At 44.4% G+C, this 10,849-nt stretch overlaps 2 protein-coding genes across 3 annotated transcripts; both read left to right on the forward strand.

The window, feature by feature from the left end:
• The first annotated feature begins 135 nt into the window (after nucleotides 1–135).
• On the forward strand, nucleotides 136–1,400 carry LOC125291493 (complement C1q-like protein 2). Its single transcript, XM_048238210.1, has 3 exons — nucleotides 136–250; nucleotides 405–527; nucleotides 629–1,400. Exons 1-3 carry the CDS (start codon nucleotides 136–138, stop codon nucleotides 907–909), a joined length of 519 nt encoding a protein of 172 aa, XP_048094167.1. The 3' UTR covers nucleotides 910–1,400.
• Nucleotides 1,401–4,435: 3,035 nt separating this feature from the next.
• On the forward strand, nucleotides 4,436–10,586 carry ptrhd1 (peptidyl-tRNA hydrolase domain containing 1). 2 transcript variants are annotated; one of them, XM_048238186.1, is made up of 4 exons: nucleotides 4,436–4,884; nucleotides 5,316–6,074; nucleotides 6,565–7,682; nucleotides 10,169–10,306. In XM_048238186.1, the coding sequence occupies exons 1-3, from the start codon at nucleotides 4,632–4,634 to the stop codon at nucleotides 7,653–7,655; spliced, it is 2,103 nt and encodes a 700-aa protein (XP_048094143.1). In that variant the 5' UTR covers nucleotides 4,436–4,631; the 3' UTR covers nucleotides 7,656–7,682; nucleotides 10,169–10,306. The 2 variants fall into 2 exon arrangements, with proteins under 2 accessions (XP_048094143.1, XP_048094150.1); XM_048238193.1 differs by lacking the exons at nucleotides 4,436–4,884; nucleotides 5,316–6,074; nucleotides 6,565–7,682 and adding an exon at nucleotides 9,568–10,007 and having other exon boundaries at nucleotides 10,169–10,586.
• Nucleotides 10,587–10,849: the final 263 nt, after the last annotated feature.

The following is a 10,849-nucleotide window of genomic DNA, read 5'->3' on the forward strand; positions in this document are numbered from 1 at the left end:
CACAGCCTGGCTGAGGGTGGAGATGATGTCTCAGAGTCCAATAACTACCAGCGTCCTCCACACAGCCTGGCTGAGGGCGGAGATGTGCAGGAGTCCAGCAGCCTGCAGCAGGATGGTGGAGCAGTAGAGGGAAACATGAGATATGGCGACAACTCCTGCCAACTATTCATTGGTCTGAGGGATGAAGTCCGTGAACTGAGAGAGACTGTGTCCACCCTCTGGAGCCAACTACAAGAGCAAAAGAGGAAAGGTATAGCAGCAACAGTGCATAGTATGCATGAGGAGGAGAGTACAACTAGTGCGGAACTACACAAGGGAGTTTTATAACAATGACATCCATTATCTACACCTCTACTGTAATAACTGCCAAGTATAGTGTGTGAACCATGTCATTTTTATTCCAGAACAAGTAGCGTTTGGTGCCTCACTGGGTCCTTATGGACAACAGGGTCCATATAACACTGAGATTACTCTGGTTTATAAGGATGTGTTTGTCAACGCTGGAAATGCGTACAACCCAACAACAGGTACATGTACATGTGTTAGCAGTTGCATCAATTTGTTTAAATGGGGGGTTGATCATAGAGTTATGTTTTGTATCTTGGCTTACACTGTTCTGTTGGTCCAGGTATCTTCACTGCACCAGTGAGAGGTGTCTACTACTTCAGCTTCTCTGGTCACCATCGCTCATCCAGATCCATGGGACTCAGACTATTCAAGAACGGCCAGCAAATGGTAACGGTGTACAACCATGCTGCAGGTAACCGCCCAGAGACTGCAACAAATGGAATGACCCTACAGCTAGAGACGGGCGACCACGTGTATATGCGGCTTAGGGCAAACACATGGCTTTTTGATAATGAAAATGACCACAGCACTTTCATTGGCCATTTACTGTTTCCACTGTAAGATGATGTTCTGTCTGTCCTAGCGCAGCTAGCACACTCAACACAACACAGGTTACATTGCTAAATAAGGTAAAAGAGCAATGAGATGGAAATGTCAATGCTTTGATAGGACACACACACACACACACAAACACACGCACATATGAGCTATTGAAGGTTTCCTCACTCACAATTATGACCTAACATAAAAGTATGAGTATGTATTTGTACGTTCAGTTGTAAAATTGTTAAGATTTTTTTTATAAATGTATTTTCATGTTTCTGAGGGAACTGAATTCTGAATAATGGTTTTTTTTTTGCATTGCTTATATTTTATGTTGTTATATGCAGTCCCCCCTAATCAGTCTAATTGTCAATTGAGTGTATGTTATTCAATGTTATATGATTATGCTATTATATCACAAACATATATTTTATGTTTATATAATTTGAGTTTATAAAATCCTGTAAAGTGTAAAGACAATAAAATTACTAGAATTGAATCTGAGATTCTCCAAAATATCAAATAAAAATGTAAACACAGAAGTGACTACAGTATGTGACTATGGGATCAACAGATGTCATATGACCATCTTACAGTAAATTGAATTCTATTTTTTTGTCATAGCCATAGCTGTTGAATATGAACACAGAATGGGTACCATACCTAATATTTAGTTTTATCACTAAGATAACTATAGTGTGACTCTTCAGCTGAGAGCAGGAGCAGCCGTGGCCTACTGGTTAGCGATTTGGTCGGGTTGGTCGGGCCGATTCGATCCCTGAACCAGTTTGGAAAATGTGGGTGGGGGAAGTGGTTAAGCACTGCTCTCCCACATCCATGACTGAAGTGCCCTTGACCAAGGCACCTAACCCCTCACTGTTCCCCGAGCACCACTGTAGCAAGGCTCACTGCTTTTTTCTCATTTGTAAGGCTTTTGTTTTTAAGTCAGCATGTTCCATGGCCATGTCACATGATCCATAACGTTTTATAGGAAAAGTTTATGCTACACATACAGTGTTGATGCAACAATGTCCAAAGTGTCTGTGCAAACCTTTAATGGTGCGTTATGGATGTGACGTTATGGACATAATGTCAATTTACAAGACTGGAGACTTTATTTGACCTCACAGCTGATAAACGTCTGTTCTGGTGCCATAATAATGCCTGCCGTTCACATCTGTTTAACACAGTTTAATTTGAAATGTGACGCTCATTGACAAAGGTTTACAACATGATATGCCAGCATATGAAGTGTCAGATCCTCTGTAGCTAATACCCACAGAGTAACATGAGTAACGGCAGCAATAAACTAGATGTACCGCATAGCGATACAAAATACGATCGCTGCTCGGTCCTGCACATTCTCTCTGCAAAAATAAATCACGCTTGTCAATTTGACTCCATGTATACTCCTGCAACTCATATGCATGTAAATGAGTGTGTGCATGTGTGAGTTTGCTTTAGTGTATAAGTGTGTGTTTGTGTGTGTTAGGGTGCTAATGGTGTATGTGTGTGTGTGTGTGTGTGTGTGTGTGTGTGTGTGCTTGCCTGTCTGTGTGTGTGTGTGTGTTGTGTGTGTGTGTGTGTGTGCTTGCCTGTGTGTGTGTGCTTGCCTGTCTGTGTGTGTGTGTGTGTGTGTGTGTGCTTGCCTGTCTGTGTGTGTGTGTGTGTGTGTGTGTGTGTGTGCTTGCCTGTCTGTATGTGTTTAGGTGTGTGCTTGCCTGTCTGTGTGTGTGTGTGTGCTTGCCTGTCTGTGTGTGTGTGTGTGCTTGCCTGTCTGTGTGTGTGTGTGTGTGTGTGTGCTTGCCTGTCTGTGTGTGTGTGTGTGCTTGCCTGTCTGTATGTGTGTGTGTGTGTGCTTGCCTGTCTGTGTGTGTGTGTGTGCTTGCCTGTCTGTGTGTGTGTGTGTGTGCTTGCCTGTCTGTGTGTGTGTGTGTGCTTGCCTGTCTGTGTGTGTGTGTGTGCTTGCCTGTCTGTGTGTGTGTGTGTGCTTGCCTGTCTGTGTGTGTGTGTGTGCTTGCCTGTCTGTGTGTGTGTGTCTGTCCGTGTCCGTGTGTGTGTGTGCTTGTGTGCAAAATGCAAATATGATTAGCCTAAATTGCACGTCGGTTCAATGTTAATTTTCTCATGAACCATTTATCACAGCAACTTGGCGCTAATATCATTGGAAAGCTTAGATTCCGCATGTGTGACCTGATGTGTGATATCATATGTATAGGTTTAGTTTAGTTGAACCTCATCTGCCAGGTATTTGACCTACCAGGTTGACACTTCAGCGTGAAAAATACTCAATAATACTCAAAGCATACCTAAAGCCGGGGAAATGCGGGGGGAATGCGCCTGGGACGGCTTCTGAAGTAGCATTGCAAATGAGAGAAAATTTAGAAAAGTCCACAGACAGGGGGTGCTCTTGAACCCTCTCAGCGTCTCTGAAAGCATACTCGTGGCTCAACAGGTAGATCTATAGATAGGCTAAACTCATTTTTCAGGCATCTGCGTGAGAAATCGGGGGTGTGGCGTGTGAAACTAATCAAATGCGTGTGTCTCACGGCCAATGCGTGAGAGTTGGCAGCTATGTGACCCTCCTGACAAAATCCCAGTCCCTTCGAGAACTGTGTCTCCATTAAAGCCATCACCGCCACCACAATCACTGGCACCCAGGCGATCCGGACGGGAGACCAGGCCTACAAAAGACCCCAACTTTGTTTACACCTTTGTGTACAAAGGCAGGTGCTGAGGACCTAGCCGCATAGTAGCCTAAGACATGTCCTGGGACCTCTGTCTTACAAGTGTGAATTAGTTAAGTGTTGGACAATACCTCACTTGGATATTTTGATATTGTTCCCAGTTAGTCGAATTCGGTCTTGAACACTTTGTATTTTTGTACGTCATTCAGAAGTGTTCTAAAGCACCGCTCAAAAAGGTGCATGTTGTAGTTGATAACGGTCTGAGACCATAGACCTATCACTGGTCTTTGTTATACCCTATCCTGCCACCTTGTGTTATGTCCTTGCATTACGTATTACACCCAGAATGCTGTTGGAATATTCTTTCAATAAAGATGGCTGCCTACGTAGCATAGGCTATGTTGAACAGCCTCATTTGAAAATACCAAACATCTCTCTCTCTTTCTCTAGAATAGAATAAACAAAATACAATAGTTTGTCGTTTTATATGGCATTAGCCTACACAAGACCATTTTCAGAAAGACTCTGCAGACTCAGGTGAAGGTTTTACAAAGACAGGCACCTGTTTAGTGAGCTGCAAGTTTAGCCTGATGGATTTCTCATTGAGATTTTTATTATTGATTATTTCGTAATAAAATATCAAGGCAAGACTTGACTATTTGTGTTTTTGTGGCGAACTAGGCTATTTGTATAGGCAAACGTGCATTTTTTGGAACGAGCTTTCGCTGTTTTCAATAGCAAGTCAATTCAGTAAAACCATAGACTGTATATACAGTAAAATAAAACTAACGGATCATTATAACAGGTATTTACGGTATTTCAGCGTCCTCCACGCCACAGTCCACGCCCACCCCTCCATCACACGGAAGTTACCGTGGTGCAACAAAATGAACAGCTGTGCGAAGTGTTATCTCCCTCCGCTTTATTGTTTACATTTCTTAATTGTTTACTCACACGTTTTCCCGGGGTGCTGAATGTTATGTGGCATTAAATAGTTATTGACTGACATTTTAAGCTGGAAATAGTGCCACTGGAGCCTTTGAATTAGTCAAAATGCCGAACCGTGAGACCATTGAAACTCAAATCGCGTCTGTGATGGAGATCTTGGCAAAAACTGCTGTAGCAGAAATATGTAAAGTTGTAGACAGTGGTTGCTTGGAATTTAGGGTAGAAATGTGTCGCAGACAAAAGGAGATTGAAGCTCTGCGCAAGAAAGTCCGCTGTCTGACATCAACTCGAGAATCGTGGTTGGGTTTGGTTCCTCCACAGCGGCGCACAGTTGGGGTTCAGGTCGACACGGAACAAGGTAGGCCGTGAGTAGATGGTTGAAATGTTACCAATTAAACACTTTAGCTTGTCTTTCAATCCAAATGCACGCAGTACAGTCTTTGTTTTCTCCTGAAACGCAAATTGTGTGTGTGTGTGTGAGAGCGAGAGCAAGTCAGCCTGCACATGTAGGCCTATGTGTTTGTTACAAATTTATAAAAGGTCCTTGGTAAATTAACAGAATCACAAATTCCTGTTTACTTTCTTGTTTGGTTGTGTTTTGATGTTTTGCATGTGTGTGCACTCTGTATGCTTAGCTGGTCTTGTGATTTTATTAATGGTATCAGTAGGCTATTATGTTGGTATTAGTATGTATCTACCTGCCTTACTAAAGCCACTCTAAAGTATCTTCACACACATGGTGAGAACAGAAAGTAACCCTGCAATATGTCCCCCCATCCAACCCTTCAGGTGTAGCTGAGAACCAGGGAGTGGCACGGGTGCCGTGTCAGGGTGAACCCAAAAGCAGAGCTGCTCCTGGGCTGACCGTGAAGGTTGAGCAAAGGCAGGGGCATACTGCCCAGGACACTGTCGGTCAGCAGAGTCCTGGAGAGGAATTTGCAGTGGATTTCTCTGTGTCCGAGGTGGACTTTCCTTTGTGGGCGCCTGACATGTCAGGTTCAGGTGGTCCAGACTGCGAGCTCGGCGAGGCCTCTTTCAGTGCTCCAACACAGTCACCCGGCCAAACAGATTCCTCCGCTGACCCGCACCCTGGTGTCAGAGACGCTGATCCTCAATTCAGTCCATCACCATTAGAGAAACCCAGCTGCGGTGTCCTCCCTGCCGCGTTGGCGGCACCTATCAAGATGGAGCACAGAAACCAGTGTGTGTCCACCTCTAGATCAGGCAAAGCTGAAACAACCGGCCAAGATGGACACACAGGCACCTGGCGTTCACACGCAGCTGAGGAGGACGATGGGAAACATGAGACACTCGCTCGTGCGGACAGCGGCCAGCAGGGGGAGCGCAGGGGGCAGGGTGAGGGCACTGACTGGGGTGCTGGGGGGAGACTGTTCCTGTGTCCCGGCTGTGGACAGGGCTTCCCCTGCTACCAGCAGCTCCAGGCTCACAGACAACAGCATGCTGGAGAGAGGGGCACCAAATGTGGCATGACACCTGTCAATGGAGCTGTCCAGAGAGCCAGTGCTGACAAACAGCCCAAGTGCACAGGTGAGTGACATCATATGAGAGCAGCGACAGCAAGAGAGTGACATCATATGAGACCATGTACACACAAAACATGCAAGAGGAATACATCTAGATATTACGTACACTGCAAAACTGGCCCTTCAAATATAGCACAAATTATAACAAATCTAAGCATACTTAAAACAAGCAAATGTGGCTGCCAATAAATAATAATAATAATAAAAAAAATAATAATATCTGAGAAAGTAAAATTATGTAAGTCTCTTTATTCTAGAAACAATACCAACTACATATTTGGTTGGAATAGATGGTTTACACTTGGTTACCGGTAGATAAGCAGTTATTGCAGTGTAAACATTGATGCAAATTCCAAAAGGCCAAGTCTATATGAATGTGTTTTACTATTTAACTAAGTACCCTGTAAAGCTGTATTTGTAACCTTTCTCAATAAGTTCAGTTACTATATAAATTCATTTTTTATTACTTTTAAACCACTTTTTGTCCCCTACAGAAGATGAAGATTGGAATTGTGAGGTTGAGAGAAAACTCCAGCTAGAGCTTCAGCGTTTACAGGACTCCTTTTCCACACAAGACACGGAACAGCAGGACCGACACTCACATCTCACACACTCTCAGGACTCGACCTCTGCTCTCACACACTCTCAGGACTCGACCTCTGTGCTTACGCACACTCAGGAGCCTGTGGAGTTTGGAGAGCTGCAGCTGGAGCTGAAGGCTGAGCGGGAGGAGGAGGAGGATCAGAGCCTTCACCAGGGGGCAGTAGAGTGTGCGTACAGAACAGGAGACCTGGGGCAGATGGAGGAGTCTGAATTTGGACTGGGTCTTCAGGGAGAAGCTTCTGGAAGCAGACCACTACACCTGGGTCTGAAACACCCAGCATGGTATTGTGCAGACTCCCTAAAGGAAGGTGCTGCGTTCGCGTCCCCCTGGAATGGCGGGGCAGGGGCAGGGGCAGGTTTAGACCCTCCCCAGCAGAGGATGCTCACAGAGAGGCCAAGCTTGAGTGGGAGGGGCCTCGTCCCCACAATCCCACAAGAGCTTGCTGCAGCTTCAACTCGGTCGAGAGAGTCGGTGTTCTCTTCCGGCTCCTGCCTTGCCAGTGCCGTGCCTTCTCTTAGCCATGCCTTCCCATCCTCCTCTTCTTCCTCCTTCTCTTCTTCCTCAGTGGTTCACAGGCGTCTCCTCGCCACGACGGCAGAAGCCGCGGCAAGCGTGGGGCCTTCCCAGCGCCTCTTTCGCTGCCCGTCTTGCCCGAAGAGTTTCGGCCGCGCCACAGACCTGGAGCGCCACCGGCGCATCCACACGGGCGAGCGTCCATTCGGCTGCGGCGTGTGTGGCAAACGCTTCAGCCTGCGCTGCAACCTGGTGACGCACGAGCGTGTGCACAGTGGCAGCAAGCCCTTCGCCTGCCGCCACTGTGGTAAGCGCTTCGCCCAGGCGTCCAACATGAAGGCGCACCAGCGCATCCACACGGGAGAGAGGCCCTTCCACTGCCGGCTTTGCAGCCGCAGCTTTACGCAGCTCAGCAGCCTCAAGACCCACCAGAGACTGCACAGCAGGGCCACCACCAGCCAGTACTGAACACACGACAGGGATAAAAACTACAACGTATTTATTTCATACCGTATTCATACCATATTACTGCTGTTTTGAGTTGTGCTCTCTGAGTTCAGTGTACTTCTGAAAGAAAGAAAGATAGAGAAACTGGTCTAATTTTTACTGGTCTAATGAAAAGACAAAAAAAAGACAAAATCAAGAAGCCTTTCCACATGAAGCGCCATGCACAGTTGCTTAAAGCTTGTTACAGGGATTACACCAATGAAGCTTTTTGTCATGAGTTTCTAGGAGTAATCTTTGTGGGTTTAGGGAGACGCTATAACGCAAACATGACACAGTTCTTAAGGAATTCTGCCTAGATTCCTCATATACTTTGTAGCTAAGGAATATGTACCTCCATTGCCTGCATTAGCTTCTAATGGCCTGTGATTACTGCTTAGGTGAGATATAGAATGAAGAGGAAAGTGCAAAGTCTAACTAAAGCCAATATAATAACTAGGCCAAATCAGCTGAGTCAGCTCAATTTAATAACTAGGCCAAATCAGCTGAGTCAGCTCAATATAATAACTAGGCCAAATCAGCTGAGTCAGCTCAATGCTCCCACATGCCACACGATGTGCTGCTGTTCATGTGCGAGAATTGCTTGTTGACAGACTTTGCACTTTGCCAGCCATTTAAATCAGGGTCTATGATGGTAAAAAAGCAAGTACTATGAGACATGAAGTGTGATGGACCAGGAACGGGACAAAAACGGAAGAAGCCTTTATTTGGAAAGTTCGAGAACACAATACAAAAAATACCCCAAAAAATCTTTGCCCATATAAGGAGTGTTAAGTGAAGCTGTACTGCAAGTTAGCTCTGGGGTAGCAAAAATCTTAGTTTGTCATCTTAATGTACCGAAGTTCACAGTACCCACTCGAAGGCAGAGGACAAAAGTGTGTAAAGCAAAATGTCTGCAATCCAGACTTCTTCATCCCCACTAGAGTTTCACAGGTGCAATCATTTAAAATCCCCATGTTATTTCCCCATAGCAATAGGAAAAATCACAAGATACCGGAACTTTTTTGTAGGCAAGCTTCATAGGTCTATTTTAAAATGTGTAAATTCCATCACAAATTCCTCAACAAATTTGACACTTGGTTTGACAGTGATGGTGCTGTAGTGTCCATATCCATTTTTGGCTTAAAAGAATATTTCCTATATCTTTGTGGAGGTATATTCACCTGAATTTGACACCATTTTTAGGAGGAAGAGAAAATAAAAGTTGGGTGTTGCTTCCCCTCTTACTGACTTTTGTTTCTGTGTAGAAGAGTGAGTCTTCATTAATACATTCTTCAAAGCTATATTTGTGAACTTTTCCGTTTACTGTGTTGAGGGTGGACAACTTTCCATTCATTTCAATTGAATACTGAAGTTTAATCGGTGTAATCTATTAGTATAGTGTTTTTGCCTACACAATAACTGACAAGTGGGCTACCCAAAGTCTGAACACTTCTAGAAGACAATTATATATTCACTATTTAGTTTATATAGGGCTTATGTATGTACTGAAAAGTAGGCTAGGCTACTTAAGCTGTTCATTCAGCCATGAGCACACTTCCCCTAAACCACTGAAAATAGTGTGTTTACCTTGCCTAGGTGTACCTCAATCTCTGTTTAACGAATTAATATGTTTGTGTCAGTGCTGTAGCCTAAAATATAGGCCATGGCTGTGTTTGTAGCCTATAGGCTTTTAATTGGGTGTATATCAATGACACGATTCAGCTGACATTCATCCTCCGTATGGCCTCCTTACACCAAACAACTTTGACAAGATTTGGGAAAGATTCTTGAAAGATTGGAGTCTTTTGAGGAAAGTTTGAATGGGGGGCATTAGTTGAAAGACTACAATCTTTCAAGAATCTTTCCCAAATCTTGTCAATATTGTTTGGTGTAAGGTGGCCATAAGAACCCTTAGATACCGTCTCTTTTGGCGCACAGAACAACATCCGAGCTTCACTTTGTGACTTTTATTTTGACGACTATTTACAACGGTGATGCCAGAATTCTAACCGGATGTAGGTCTTGTCCCTGCCGGTACGGTGTCTGTACTCGGTTTGTGATAGTTCTCTGTGGTGTTTTCCGTCATAACATTCTTAAAGAAAAATATTCGTTACCGTTTTCGGAAAAATGGCTGCGACTGCCAGCGCACAAAAGAAGCTGGTTCAGTATGTGGTGGTGCGGTCGGACTTGATTCACACCATGGCGTGGCCATTAGGAGCAGTAATAACGCAAGCCTGCCACGCCACCACCGCTGCCATACATTTATATTACAGTGATCCCGATACGCAGGATTATTTAGCAGACCTGGACAACATGCACAAAGTGGTTCTAGAGGTAGAGCAATATACAAATCATCTCCGTAGATAGGCTACTGCTATAGTGCCCATGGTTTACTTCTCTTTAGGCTACATGACACCCACCACCATTGCTTGCTTGTAGCTATCTTGATGTAGGCCTAAGACCATTTCACTTTTCCCCTCCTCTCTGTTCTGCAGGCGAAAGACCAGGAGTCGCTATCGAAGCTTGCATCGACTCTAAGTGAAAAGGGTGTTGCACACAAACTATGGATGGAGCAGCCAGAGAACATCCCTACCTGCCTTGCCCTGAAACCCTACCCCAAAGAGACAGTGCAGCCATTCCTGCGCAAATTCAAACTGTTCAAGTGAACATGGACAAATACCTCTGTGTTTTTATAGCCTACTGATGTCTGGTCTAAACACTTTCTGAGTTGACATCAAGCTCGGTCATCTCATCATCCTGCATCTATCTGCTGTTGGCCAATATGTTTTAATCCAGACAGAGGCCCATAGAACTGTATAACAAATCTGTTTCAAGTTATTGTGTGTTACATGCATACCCTAATGCAGGTTTCTTTTTCTTTTTTGAGCTGAAATAAAAGTCACTCTAAATCTGCCTGATAATCTTGTCATATGCACAAGACTCCCCTGTACTGAAAAAGTAAGCATGAATTCTGAAGTTCTACATTGTGACTTGCATTGGACCTTTCACAAATATGTAAAAAATGTATGATAAGAAAATACAATAATGCATCAGAACAGAAATAAAGAAAAAAGCTTAGGTGTAAGTAAAATCAGGGATGCAAACTGCTCACCTTTTAAGTGAGATTCACCTTGTTGATGCCAAAATAGTTCACTTCTGTGATTAATACAAGTCTG

Source organism: Alosa alosa, chromosome 1 (assembly GCF_017589495.1).
Source record: "Alosa alosa isolate M-15738 ecotype Scorff River chromosome 1, AALO_Geno_1.1, whole genome shotgun sequence".
NCBI classification, from domain to species: domain Eukaryota; kingdom Metazoa; phylum Chordata; class Actinopteri; order Clupeiformes; family Clupeidae; genus Alosa; species Alosa alosa.

Coding starts and splice junctions, on each gene's coding strand:
- LOC125291493 (XM_048238210.1), top strand. CDS start 136: ATGAGATATGGCGACAACTCCTGCCAACTATTCATTGGTCTGAGGGAT. Junction 251..404: donor ACAAGAGCAAAAGAGGAAAG/GTATAGCAGCAA, acceptor TTTTTATTCCAG/AACAAGTAGCGTTTGGTGCC. Junction 528..628: donor TGCGTACAACCCAACAACAG/GTACATGTACAT, acceptor CTGTTGGTCCAG/GTATCTTCACTGCACCAGTG.
- ptrhd1 (XM_048238186.1), top strand. CDS start 4,632: ATGCCGAACCGTGAGACCATTGAAACTCAAATCGCGTCTGTGATGGAG. Junction 4,885..5,315: donor TCAGGTCGACACGGAACAAG/GTAGGCCGTGAG, acceptor CCAACCCTTCAG/GTGTAGCTGAGAACCAGGGA. Junction 6,075..6,564: donor CAAACAGCCCAAGTGCACAG/GTGAGTGACATC, acceptor TGTCCCCTACAG/AAGATGAAGATTGGAATTGT.